The sequence below is a fragment of the Quercus robur genome, chromosome 4 (genome assembly GCF_932294415.1).
Source record: "Quercus robur chromosome 4, dhQueRobu3.1, whole genome shotgun sequence".
In the NCBI taxonomy this organism is placed as follows: domain Eukaryota; kingdom Viridiplantae; phylum Streptophyta; class Magnoliopsida; order Fagales; family Fagaceae; genus Quercus; species Quercus robur.
This window is the reverse complement of record NC_065537.1, coordinates 85,820,051-85,833,536: the sequence shown is the minus strand read 5'-3', so window position 1 is coordinate 85,833,536 and position 13,486 is coordinate 85,820,051. Positions and strand designations below refer to the sequence as shown.

At 35.6% G+C, this 13,486-nt stretch overlaps 2 protein-coding genes and 2 non-coding genes across 4 annotated transcripts; 2 read left to right on the top strand and 2 right to left on the bottom strand.

Annotated features, from left to right (window-relative positions):
• Nucleotides 1–400: 400 nt before the first annotated feature.
• On the bottom strand, nt 401–4,737 carry LOC126724156 (uncharacterized). The gene is made up of 2 exons (XM_050428496.1): nt 3,777–4,737; nt 401–664 (listed from the first exon to the last, which is right to left on the bottom strand). The coding sequence occupies exon 1, from the start codon at nt 4,528–4,530 to the stop codon at nt 3,784–3,786; it is 747 nt and encodes a 248-aa protein (XP_050284453.1). The 5' UTR covers nt 4,531–4,737; the 3' UTR covers nt 401–664; nt 3,777–3,783.
• Nucleotides 4,738–5,612: 875 nt separating this feature from the next.
• Nucleotides 5,613–5,694, top strand: TRNAS-GCU (transfer RNA serine (anticodon GCU)). Its single transcript has one exon. It is a non-coding gene; the product is annotated as a tRNA-Ser (tRNA).
• Nucleotides 5,695–6,742: 1,048 nt separating this feature from the next.
• Nucleotides 6,743–6,828, top strand: LOC126724612 (small nucleolar RNA snoR116). Its single transcript, XR_007655055.1, has one exon. It is a non-coding gene; the product is annotated as a small nucleolar RNA snoR116 (small nucleolar RNA).
• Nucleotides 6,829–10,378: 3,550 nt separating this feature from the next.
• Nucleotides 10,379–11,456, bottom strand: LOC126724155 (uncharacterized). Its single transcript, XM_050428495.1, has one exon. The coding sequence runs from the start codon at nt 11,054–11,056 to the stop codon at nt 10,625–10,627; it is 432 nt and encodes a 143-aa protein (XP_050284452.1). The 5' UTR covers nt 11,057–11,456; the 3' UTR covers nt 10,379–10,624.
• Nucleotides 11,457–13,486: the final 2,030 nt, after the last annotated feature.

Below are 13,486 nucleotides of genomic sequence, written 5' to 3'. Positions count from 1 at the left end.
GTAGTAATAATAATAAAAAAAGTTGGCCAACTCATGGGTTCAACTCGACCCAACCTAATTCATATGAGTTCGGTTGAACTCCTGTGATGGGTTGGGTTGGATAAAAAAATCTCATCAACCCGAGCCATGCACACCCCTAGCTGAGTGGATGACAAAATCAAATGGACCTCATATAAACATGTTGAGAGTTACAATCCAAACACAACAGAATTTACTATAAAATCCGTAAGCCAAATTCTATTATTGTACAATAAAGAAGGCAATGATGCAGTTGCAAAAGCAATTCTAGAGGGTGTATTAAAGTAAAAGGTAAAGTTCCATGGGTGGCATCAAAATAGTTATGCAAAGAAGTGAAATCATAAATAAATACTCAGATCAAAGCTTTACTGGTACACTAAAATAGCAACTTAACCTTCTGTTTTATTGAAATCGAAGGAGAGTTTGGTTTACATAATATTCAATTCAGTGAGACAGAGAGAGAGAGAGAGAGGTATTGCACAATAGTCACACATAAAACCAGGTTATCATCTTATTGGGCGGTGCACTATACCTAGCAAAAATGGAACAGGAAAAAAGTACAATTATCCGTTGCAGATTTACACTTCATCAGAAGCTCTTCAATGACTGAATTCAGATTCTCCTAATAACAAATTATATACATTACCTGCAATAAGTTATAAGGACATCAAAATGAGATAGAAGTCAGTTGAAATGCAGCAAGAAGTAGAAATCAACCAAGACTATGTACATTATATGAGTAATTCTGATCTCTACATCTCCCATCTCTCTCAGATACAACTCGTGTCTTGTCACAGTTTTTGGGAAGATATTCCTGGGCCACCGGTGTTTATCCAATGAAAGGCAGTAGGTGACAGATGATACAAAATTATGTTTACTTTGCAACATAGAAACGCATACACATGATGATTTCTTGATTTGTTTGCATAGAATTCAACTTAAAGTTGATACAGGAAAGCACATAACTAAAATAGATCTATATTTTATAGAAATGTACCATCCTGACATAACACCGAATTGGTGGAAATCTTCAAACTGGTGATAAAGCATTTCAAGTTGCTCTGACCAATCAAACTAATCTCAGCATGAGCTGAGATAAAGGGATGTTGATTATCAAACAGAGTAGCAGAAATATTATAAATAAAAAAAACTCAATGTGTCAATTAGCAAATACAAACTAATGAGCAGACTGAAAATACATCCAGACTTAAGAAATTCCAACATAATTACTGAATTAAGCCATAAAAATGCCAGAACTAGATATATGGCAACAACTTGATACCAAACACAGCCTACTTAATATGTATAAAGCCTGTCCCCCATCTCTCTCAGATACATTGCTTGCCTTGTCACAGATTTTTAGGTGAATATTTAGAGACACCAGAGTTACCTATTGCATCTAAACAAGAAAGGACTAATGAAATAAATGAAAAAAAAAAAAAATTTATTTTCCCATTTGCAAAATTCAGAAAAGAATAATGTCTTCATTTGTTTGGCTCGAAGTAACTTCAAGTTTTAATTTTGTGCGAGCATACATTTGATGTGAGTTTTATAGAAATGTACTATCCTGATTTAAGTTGGAGGACAACTCCAAACTGGAACTCTGGACCAATTGGACTAATGAAAGCTCTTGAGCTACAATATAGATGGTTGTTGATGATCAAATGAAGTGGTTGAGAAACCATCAATAAAGTAAAAAAATATAAACCAGAAAGAATAATGAAGTTGAATCCAAAATACAAGAAGGGCATATAGATGCTTCCCGCAGCTGTTTGATGAAATACAAAACTGTACGGCAGATGTGCTGGTGGAAAAGTCTTCTATTACAAGTGCTACAGAACAGCCACACTCATTACTACTGCTGCAACAATTACTACTACTACTACTACTACTACAATTACCCCTTTTTTTGGTGGGTTTCTTTCCCTTTACCTCATCTCCTCACGTTTATTTGCAATCTCCCACAAACCCCCAACCGCTCCTCTTCAACCATTATATCTTCCAATACATTTAGGACCTTTCCTATTTTATATTCTCAGTACCAAAGTATTTATATAGCAAAGAGAAGGAAGAAAGTTGAAAGCTGTTCTTTAAGGGGGAGCCAGAGAAAGTAGCAGCAGCATAAGGAGCGGCAATCAAATATCATCACAATGAATTGCTCAACTATGAGTAGTAAAAAAAATTTCAAATTTGTTCACAATTTTTCATTTTGATATTGCTGAACAACAAATGTACCCCAAGCCCAAGGGTGAGGGTCAGTGTAATTGCTTAAAAGAACATCTGAGAGATTATATCCACTAAACAAGTGTAATAATCAAAATCATGGTCCAAGCATTAATGACCTCAACCCACAAATCAAAGATATTTGGAATTTTCTGTCAAAAATATTATTTCACTTAAACTTGCAGTTATATAGCATTCTTCAATTCAATTTAACTTACTGATTTAATTTGAAGATGCTGTGTTGAAGTCCAAAATAATTTCAGAGGGAATTAGAATAAAAAAGGCATTACAGTGCACAGACATGACCATTATTATAATTCAACTGCTGCTGCACTACACATACCAATAAATTCTCCATTGTGCCCATCTTTTTTCATTGCTCTTCGTACTTTTTTATTAGCTCCATTAGTGTTCAGACTTATTTTTCATCAGACAGAAATAAGGCAGCATAAACACATGCTTTTAGATGCAATATTTGAGAACATTAGTGGAAACATCTACAGCAACTTTATCATTAAGGTACAGGAAAACCATAGGGAACCATAAATTTATCTTTCTAAAAGTGTTAGAGAAATATTATTTACCTAATTGGAACCATAATACTCTGTGAGTTGACAAAAAAATATAATCAAACCTGAAAGATTTAGGTATCACTACTTCCATTACTTCAAAGCATAATAAACAATTGTTATATATTGGCCAATAAACTACCAAGCATCAGATGCTGCACATGAGGCATAACCCATCAGACAACCAATTTCAACAAAAAACACAAATTTCTCTCACAGCTTCAAGAACTCTAGTCATATAACTAGAAAATAAGAATTAAATTAAAGGTTGGGTTGCTTGGTAATAGATTCAACAAATTGCACAACTATGAGTAATAATAAAAAAAAAAAATGATCACCTATGAGCTTAATCTAAGACAAAGTATAGTTACTGGAAGCCGTAACCATTGGGGTAAAACAAGCATTGATTCTAGTACTTGAAAATAGATAGTCAACTTAGAAACCCTGAAAATGCCAAACAAATAATTCTTCACACTTTTAAAGCTATATTGACTTTATACTAGAAGGAGTATAGTTAGTAAGGCCATATTTCCGCTTCATATACATAATCATTATTTTAAAGCTGGTTTCTTTATCTAGTGTCAGCAGCAGAATTGTGTGAAACAAGAAGTTATGGTCTTTTGGAAGGCATGAAAATATCTTTGTTAATACTTAATACCCAAGTAAAGTTGTTTATATTAATTTTCCTTTTCAGAGCGAACCTTTCCTGCTATTCAAAAGACAGAAAACACACGTGGAGGAAGAAGAGGAATTAAATACTAGAATAGCATGGATAGAGGCAAAGCTATATGCGTGGCTTTGAGTTATGCAGCTGATCTAATGAAAGTGTTTTACTTTTATCATGAACAAAAATGCAAAGGCCTGTAATTCCCACATACGAAAATTGTTGAAAAATAATAAAGACGTGAACTTTGGTAGAGAAAATCAAAGAATGAAATTGGAAAATTGAAAAATAAAAAGACCCACCAGGAAATTAAGGTAGAATGATATGAGCATTGTGGTCATTGTCATTAAGGCCCAAATGTTGATCACCAGAAGCAGCAGCAGCAGCAACCATGGTTTGTCTGCGGGCAATGTGCCTGAGAGTGTTGGTAAAGCCAAGCCAATCCTGTTCCTGCTCCACCTCATCATGGAGGAAATCAAGAAAGGAGAGTGTCCCGGTAGTGGCGGCGGCGGCGGCGGTGGTGGTAGTGGGGAGTTGGAAGCGGCAGAGAGGGCAGGAGTTGTGGGAAGAGAGCCAGGGGAGAATGCATTGAGAATGGTAGAGATGGGAGCAAGGGAGCTGCTTGGCTTGAGAGTGGAGGAGAAGGTCGTCCTTGCAAATGGCACAGAGAAGGACTGGGTCCGAGTCCAGCATGGATGAGGAGATGGTGATGGTGGAGAGAGAAGAGGAGTCAACGTGGTTGTTGTTGTTGATGTTGTCTTCTTCGTTGTGGTGGAGGAGGAAAAGGCGGTGGAGGAGGGTGGGGTTGTCAAGAAAGTAAGAGTCTTGTTGTTGGGTAGTTGTTGTAGCTATGGTGGAATCCATGAGCTCGAGGAAATCGCTACTGTTGCAGTGAGGACATTGGGAATGGGAAAGAGAAAGAGAGATCAAATTAACGCTCATGTCACATTCATGGCACCAGTATGTGTATGTTTGCCTTTGCATCTCTTCTTCTTCTTCGCTCTCAGGAAGCCCAGCAGCCATTCTGGTGTCGGTGGCGCATCTGGTGCTGTTCATGCTGCTAGGTGCTAGGTGCTGAGGCTGGTGCTGGCCTCAACCTCACGACTCAGGAAGAGAGGATATTCTCTCTCTTTCTCTCTACTATTTTCTACCTAATATTTTTCATAAAGTAAATTGACAATAGTAAGGAGTATTTTTCAGTTTTAGTACTACATTGTGTGGTGATAGTGACGGTGACGGTGGGTGTGGGGGCGGGATGGATTAGAAATTGGAAATTGGGAAATTGAAGGAGAGAAAGATAACACACTTTTCTGTAATCTGTTTTGTATTGTTTTGTTTTGCTTGGTTTGGTGGGTTTATTTTTGATAGGGGAAGTGGGTCCCATTTTCCATAAAGAAAGGAGAGATAGATAGGAAGTTTCAATGCATCTATGGTAGGTCGGTCAGCTGTATCGTAAGTGGTGGAGTGGAATAGGGTAGGGAGAGGGAATTGTGGACTGGTGGAGGGTCTCATTCTTTAAATCTAAAAAAAAAATACTATATGCTAGGAATAGGAATGCTTAGCTTAATGCTATTCACTTTCACTGTTGAGTTGACTGTCGTTTTCTTCGGCATTTTAGCATAAATTTACGAATAATTTAGGAACAAAGCACCGCCAAAGTTATTTTTATTATATCTTGAGTTTGACAAACTCAAGTTCTAAGTGGAACTCAAGTTTACTAAACTTGAATTCCAAGTATTATGACAATTTGATCAAACGTAACACTTAAAACTCAAATTTTGCTTAGAACTCGAGTTTCATTCGGAACTTGAGTTTGACAAATTTGAATTTAAAAAAAATGCTACATATCTAAATGACTTTGGACTTTGGTTAGATGCTATTTTGCAAAATTTTCCCTTTTCTTGCATTATTTTAAGAGAAATATTATGTTCACAATAAATCCTAAGTGGCAAGTTGTTACGGATTGTTATTGTTGGGGCAAAAAAGTAATCTCAGTGATAGGTTCAAATTTGGACAACTAACAATTAACCATATATGATTTGTTGTAAAAATGTTGTAGACCCAAAAGTAACATTGGTCTTATTTTAAGGTAGTGTAACGTATAGATACGAATAAATGAAATCGTGGTAACAAGAAGCGTCGCTTTGGCCGAGTGGTTAAGGCGTGTGCCTGCTAAGTACATGGGGTTTCCCCGCGAGAGTTCGAATCTCTCAGGCGACGTTTTTTCTTTTTTATCTTCACCTTCTACTCACTCCCAATACCAAAAGGTGCGCTCTCTCTCTCTTAATACTCGCTTAACCTTTTACTATTTTGGGCTCCTATTTCTCTCTTTATCATCTTCCTTCTTCACACTTCTCTCTCTATCATCATATCTTATAATCAAAGTTAAAACCTTTAATCAAGTTTCAAATAACTTCAATCAAAGGTTAGATCTTTCTCTTTCTATTACTGCTTCATGTTGCTTTAGTCTTTATTCTCGCATTTATTTATTTTTACTTTCATTACATCATTATAGAATCTCACACACCCTTCAAATCTCAAAAAGGCAATAAATTAGAGTCTCTGATGTTCATATGGTTTATGCTTTCTCAGATGCTCCTATATGTAAGAATAAGATTCTCAGTTAAATCCCCTTTTGGGTTAGGTATTAATTTTGATTAATGTAGCCATTAGGGAATGAGACTGGGTCTGAAATTTTTATACCAATTCTATTGCAATTAACCATTATCTTTAGTGCTTAGATACCCTATCCCATGTGCTCATGTGCCCCCCTCTCACATGCTTTTAGGTTCAAGGTATTTGGATCCTAAAACATACATGTGAGAGTCAGGATCTGTGCACCCTTGGTGGAGGGTACTTCAAGCAACTGGCTTTCTTTTATTTTGTACTGCCGGAACAATAGGAAAGGGTGGAGTGAATTGGTACAAACATAGATTGATTCTGTTAGAATATATTAGGATATTACCATAAATACATAGATTATGGTTTTATATAATACAATAGGCTATCGTGTCTGTTGTGTTTTTATATATATTATGTTCTACGAATTTATGGTAATATCTTAATATATTATTCTTAAGATATTCTTCTTAATATGTTCTACCCCATTTGTGTAGGTTGGCATATCTTGGCAAAGAATTTATTTTTTTTCTGTAATAGGTGTGCCTAATTCCATTTTGTTACGGTTTGAGTATCTGCCATGGAATTTCTGCTATTGACTTATTATTATTAGTTTATGGTTTTTTGATTCTCAATTGGTAAGTTGTAGAGGCAGTGAGGATGATGTCAATACCATCAAACTATGAAAGCTTTAAGGCTTGTAGATGTCATAAGAAATGATTACTCTCTGACCCCTTTCTCTTAAACTCTATTTACTTTGAATAGTGTTTTATGTTTTGCATTTGATTTCTTCCTTGTGCTATTCCTAGACTGCATGTGTTGTGACATGTTTACTAAGACTTTTTCCTTGATGCATTTGAAGTGTCCAGTACTGAATGTTGGTTTGATCATTTATATTACTAATGTGAGAGAAAAAAAATTATTTAATAGCAGTGCTGTGGTGGTGGATTAACTTGCCATACATAAGAGATTTTCTCCTTGATGATTACTGTCAAAAGAAAATAGATTTTACACAAATTGGTGGTGGGTGTTGACAAATTACTTGGTATAGTTTTTTTATTACATGATCAACTAGTTCTATTCACATGTTAGGACACAATGTCACATGTGTGCATTCTCTGAATCGTCTGCTTACTTGTAAATGAAATGATTGGAATTAGTGGTTGGACAATAGAGTTTGTGTTTACATAAGCTTGAGCTCTTTGAATTGTCTCCATGTACTCATATTCATAGCCTATTGGCTTTAAGCTGGAATTGCTTCACAGTGTCTGTATGAATTCCTACAAATCTTTTGGCCTTGTTTCAGTAAAATGTGTTGAAAAAGTGGAGAAATTAAGAGTCTCATTAGTTTAAGCAAATCTCCATGATAATGTTCCATTGTCTTGTCATTCTGCTTCATTTGTTATCTAAGCTGTTGAGCTTATATAGCATTGATGACATTAAAAACAAGATCAAATCAGTTCTGCTCATGAGTTCTCTGTAATCCATGGAAAACCAATATTTTTTCATTTTAGGTTAAGCTTAAGTTTATGATTTAGAATGAAATTATTTCATGCTTAAGTGTGAAAAGTATTTGAATCTATGTAGTTTAGAATGGTTGGTCTTATCTATTGGTAACTTAAATTCTTTTTCATTTCCTGGGAAAGATGATGTTTTGCAATTACTTATAAATATATATTTTAAAAAAGTATGTTGTTTTGCAAACATAATCACTCTTTTTTAAAAAAAAAATTTGCTTCTTATCTCACTAATGACCAATACTCTGCTTCCAGTATCCATATGGGCTTGGTTTCAATTTTATAATGGAATAGTCTTTCCTTAACTATAGATCATTCTTTTTTATCAAAATTTATTTGTGCTGATTGTGTATTTACATTTTTTCAAACGGAAGGCTATTGATCAATAAATATACTTTTTTCTTTTTTTGATATGAAAACATTCACTTTCATTCAACATGAAATTGAACACCAACAGAGATGACAACCAGCAGAAAAAAAAAAAACAACTAAATACAATCATTTTGGATTAGTTGAGAGATCAAGGAAGGATAAGTCCCTTTCCAAACCTTCGATTATTCTCTTTTTTTGGCTTCTTGTGCTAACTCATGTGCAACTCTGTTGTAGTTCCTTTTCTCATGGTTTAAGCTCTAGCTAATAAAGTCCTTAAGGCTGAGAATTATACCATGTACTAAATGACCAAGGTAGCCACCAATTTCACCTTTTGTCTATGCTTTGAATTACTGCCAACGCATTAGACTCAATAATGATATTTGTTGGGCTTTGTGTGAGCCTAGTTTGTTTGATCTAGTTTGATGACTTGATTTGACTCGAATAATATTGCGTGATTTAAAATAAGAGATTTATTGAGGCTTAGTCCATGGAGTTGTCGGCCCAAGTTGGAGTGCTCATGGACAAGCCTTTTGGGGGTTTGGGGGCAACGCCCCCGAGAAAATTTTTTGGGCCCGTTTTGTATATAGGAACCGACTTTGGTGATTAGGGTTTTAAAGGTGGTGTTGCCGTGTTTTTGAGAGTGAGAATATCTGTATTCGCACTTTGTAGTTTTCCCTGATAATAATGAAATTCCTGCAATTCTGTGGATGTAGGCAAATTGCTGAACCACGTAAATATTGTTTTGTGCGTGTGATTGCTTTCTTTGGCGTGTGTTTTCTTTTTTTTTTTTTTTTTTTTTTTTTTTTTTTTTTTCTCACAAGTTGGGATTTCGGTGAAATACCCTTCAATATTTGGTATCTTCAACTCTTTTGCAAGCAAAATACCTGTTTCAACAGCCAGCAACTCCACTTCCATCACTGAGAATAGACCAACGAGATATTTAGAGCAAGCAGCGATGACCTTTCCTCTGAAGTCCCTAATGACCACGCCAATCCCAGAATTTCTTCCTTGCTCAGAAATGGCTCCGTTAACATTGATTTTAACGGCCCCACGAGGTGGAGTTTCCCACTTGCCGCTCTCCACAGTCCGATGTAGGAGCTGACTTCTCCTAGTTCCATGGACATCTTTCAAATAATCCATAGCAAAATTCCATATCTGATAGGGGAGTTGACAAGTGTATTCAAACACAATCTGATTCCTATTATACCATATCACCCAAGCCGTCACAAAAAAAGTTTCCAAATCCGTGAAGGTCCCAACCGCAATAATTTCAAGAGTTGAGTCAGAAACATCCCAGTGATTAGACACTAGATTTACAGGACAATCTTTCCAACAATCTCACTCTTTTGGCTACCTCACAATCAATTAAAGCATGAGAAATGGTTTCTGGAACTCCACAACCCGGACAGAGCACACCATCATTAATTCCTCTCGTCTGCAAGTTAACCTTTGTTGGAAGCCCATTAACACAGGCTCGTCAAGCAAAAATTTTTCCCTGCTGTCCCCATCCGAGCATTCCCCTTGGGACATGAGCATTCCTTTTCTTGTGAGTTGCGTTGAAAATTTGTAAAGTTTAGAGGCAGTGTAATCCACACTAATTTCACTACCCGACCACTGTATTTGTCATTTCGTTTGTGCACTGGCACACTAGTGACCATAGGACACCTTGCATATAGAAAGGAATAGTCTTAATCCACAGACGTGAAGTTGTGTTAGAATAATAGTCCATTCCTAAAAGTTAGGTGTTGGAGTCATGAACAACTTAGAATATCACTTAATTTTCATGATCTATCATTCAAAACTTGTGTGTCCCATAAATGATGTAGTGTTTGACTTTGGTTTTAGATATTTTGTTTTCATCTCTCAAAAACTCAAAATTTTAAATTTGGATAATGGAAAACAAAAACAAGAGGGCCATTTGATATGGAATTTTATACGATACTTTTCAATTTTTAAAAATAATTACACATTTTTTTATATTTTGAGACCCACTTGATAATTTTGAGACCCACGTTCACACTCAAGACCACACATGGGCTCAAACATCTTTTTTCTATTTCACTTTTTCTCTCCACCGTACTGATATTTCTTCTCTCCCTCTCCTCTTTTCTCTTTTCTTTCTTTCTTTTCTTCTTCAAGCTGGGTTCCTTCAGCTGCTTCTTTTGTTTTTTTTTTTTTTTGGTTCTTCACGGCTGGGTTCTTTCATCTTCTTTTTTTTGTTTTTTGTTTTTGTTTTTCACTCTGGTTTCTTTGAGTTAAGCTCACCCAGATTTGAAACCAAACAAAAATAAGATAAGAGTTAAGGAAAAAGTAGAGATAGAGATACGAGTCTATGAAAACTGAGTTTGAGTGATGAAAAATGAGATATGAAAATTGAGTTTTGAGTAAACCAAACAGGCACTTAATTTTGTGCTTGCGCACTTATTTAGATTAGATAAAAATATTGCACATAATAGAGAGAAAGACTACACGAAAAACATCACTCATAATATGCATATATATACATAATTTACTTTTTTTTCACCAAAAAAAAAATGCATATATATAGTGGAAACTAGAAACCCAGCCCAGAAGAAGCATCTGCAATGCATAGCAGTGAGATTGGATTGGATAAGATTGTTAAGGAATGATGAGGACTGGGACTAGGAGGAGGCCTTAGAATTAGACTTAGAAGCCTCAAGATCTGCAGCCTTTTTAAGCAAACTTTCATCACCATCTTCAAGAGCCATCTGAATGGGACAGGACCCTAGCCCATCAGCAATAGCAAGCATGATCTTCTTCATCTCTGCCCTGAACTCCTCCACATCCACAGTCCCACTGCGATCACAGTCAAACTTCTCGAATATGGAGTCGTAGAGCTGGGATAGCTGATCCGGAGTGGTCACCACATCGATGCCGAAGTGGGTCTCCAGGAGCCTCATGGACTCAAAGGCCTTGCGGAGCTCGCCGCGCGAAAGAACACCATCGTTGTTGAGATCGAAAGCTGCAAACCTCTCGTCCACGCTCTTCTTGAACTGAGCCTCATCGCTCACAAAGTCACGCACCGTTGATCCATCTATTATCACCACCCCCATCTCTTTCTTACTCTCTCTCTCTCTCTCTCTCTCTCTTTCAATATGTTTGTATGGCTGACAAAGTAGCAAAGACAATATAAGAGCTTGTGAAGATAGACACGAGTGAGTTTGTATGAGGTGGTTGAAGGTTGTGGAAATTACGTAAATGCAATGGTTTTGGTTGGTGGAATATTCACGAGGAGCTATCACTGTGGTCTTTGGCAAATACGTGGGGAGCAGCGAATCTTACACAAATATCTATAGTTGGATTACAAGCTGGAATTTGGCCCGTTGATTTATCAAGATTGTGGATGAGGATGAGACTCTAGACAACGACATTTTTATCTAGTTTTGTCTCCCTAGTACTCCAAAAGAGTGTGATAAAAGTAAAAGATTAATAATGAGTCTCTAGATTTACCACCAATTTTATAACTACTGAGATGAGAAGGTAGATTGTGATTATTATTATACAATGAAGTTGATGTTCTGGGTGGTTTTATGTTAAAATAATGTTGTTTTACTTACCATCTTCATCTCAAATGTTTTGATTAAAGTTGTGAAATTTATTGTGTTTTTCTACCCAAAAAAAAAGAAGAAAATAAATTATTGTTTAAAAATGAAAGGTAAAAATGAAGAGAAATGGTGGGGAAGGACAACACATGCACAAGCGTGCTCGCACACGCACACATGAGAGAAAAAGGTAATTATGGACTATTTATCACTAATTTACTAATTTACTTTTGAGATCGCGGGTGATGTGGTTCAATCTCGAGCGAGTCTTTACAATTTCTTAAAAAATAAAAACCTAATTGAAAAGTGAAAACCTCATCTAAAATCTGCTCGAATGAAACATCAATACAAGTTGTCTAATATATGAAGAGAATTTATTTTCTAATTGATCTAATATAAACTTAAGAAGCATCTTTGATGTTGTTTCCTCTACTGAATATTTTGATTAAGTGCTATTTTGGTTTTGGTAATGGAAGGGGTCAATTTTTTCTTGTAGAAGCTAATTTGAACGTGTTGGTCATTGGTTCAAGAGAATGTGATAAGTGATAACATCATATTGATGTAATCTAGGTGAATAGATTAACTGGATTGTTTGTAGAGAGACAAAAGGGTATAACGAATTAGTTTGCATACAAGCGAAGGTACGCATACAAGGAATGGTAGGTTCCTTTCGTTTTCTAATTTTTGTCTCTGCTTACACATTAAAGCACAAATATTATGCTGTTAGCCGTTTGCTGAAATGAAGCGATATGAAACCGTTTTTGACTTATACAACATGGTCCTTAGTCCTTCCCCAAAAAAAGCCAACACTTGTTCAAAATACAGTTTTTTGTGTGGTTGTAATCTCAAAATTGTAATATAGTATACCCAATTGTATTGAAATCAATGCTACAATCGATCCTACATTGCTTATTGCTTGTTAATGCTTATATTTAGGGTTTGTTTGGAATCTGTTTATTTTGTTGAAATTGAAAATTTTTTGTTAAAAGTACTGTAGATAAACGTAAAAGTTGGCTAAAATAGTACAATGGGACTCATGAATAGTATCAAAAAGTGCAGTAGGACTCATGAATAGTACCAAAAATAAGCTGAATAGTAAAATAAATTGGTTTTTTTTTTTTAATATGGAGCCAAATATACACTTGAAAAGGATAAACAAATGCTTACACTAATTTAGATAAGTTATATTGCAACATCTTCTTCATGCTTTATTTTTGTTGATTTTTGTTAAAAATTATTCAGAGTCCATACCTCCTCCCCATAACCCCACTCTAAGAAAATAATCAAAACAACATGCTAAAGACTACCATGAAAAATCCAAGCCATAGTTGAGATTCCCATGAAACAGCTATTTCCATCAATATTCCTTTGACAAAATTGCTCAATTGAAGTATTTTCAAATGGGAAAAGTTTACCTCCAAATCAAATTTCCTCCAATCAACTACATGAAAATTGAAAAGACCATCCACGTGTATTATTAGTCATATGACATTTTTCACGAGTAGTGTGATTTTGTTTTTAAATAATACATGTGGATATTTTTATAAATCATCATGTAGTGGGTTAGAAAAGATTTATTTGAATTGGTTTGGAGGAAAACTTTACCTTTCGGCTGTAAATACCGTAAAATTTCATCATTGCAGGGAATAACCATACCATTATACAGCTCAACGTCTTGTAGTCATATATATTATATATTAGTATATTACTACAAGCGGGAGAGGTTTGAATTAACTGGGAAGTAGGATACAACAATCGGAGCTCCGGATGGTTTTGATTTTGATTTGCTTTTGGATTTCTCTGATGACCCTGCTTTCATGGCACCATCTGAGACTTGTGACAATGAGGAGGGCACGAAACATTTGAAGAAGGCTGAGAAAAGTGTCATTGCTTTTTTCTTCTGTTGTTGACTTAGAAGAAGTTTTTGATTGGAGTGAAAGA

What these genes read in the sequence shown, in the direction of transcription:
- LOC126724155 (XM_050428495.1), bottom strand. Translation starts at nt 11,056, where the DNA reads ATGGGGGTGGTGATAATAGATGGATCAACGGTGCGTGACTTTGTGAGC.
- LOC126724156 (XM_050428496.1), bottom strand. Translation starts at nt 4,530, where the DNA reads ATGAACAGCACCAGATGCGCCACCGACACCAGAATGGCTGCTGGGCTT.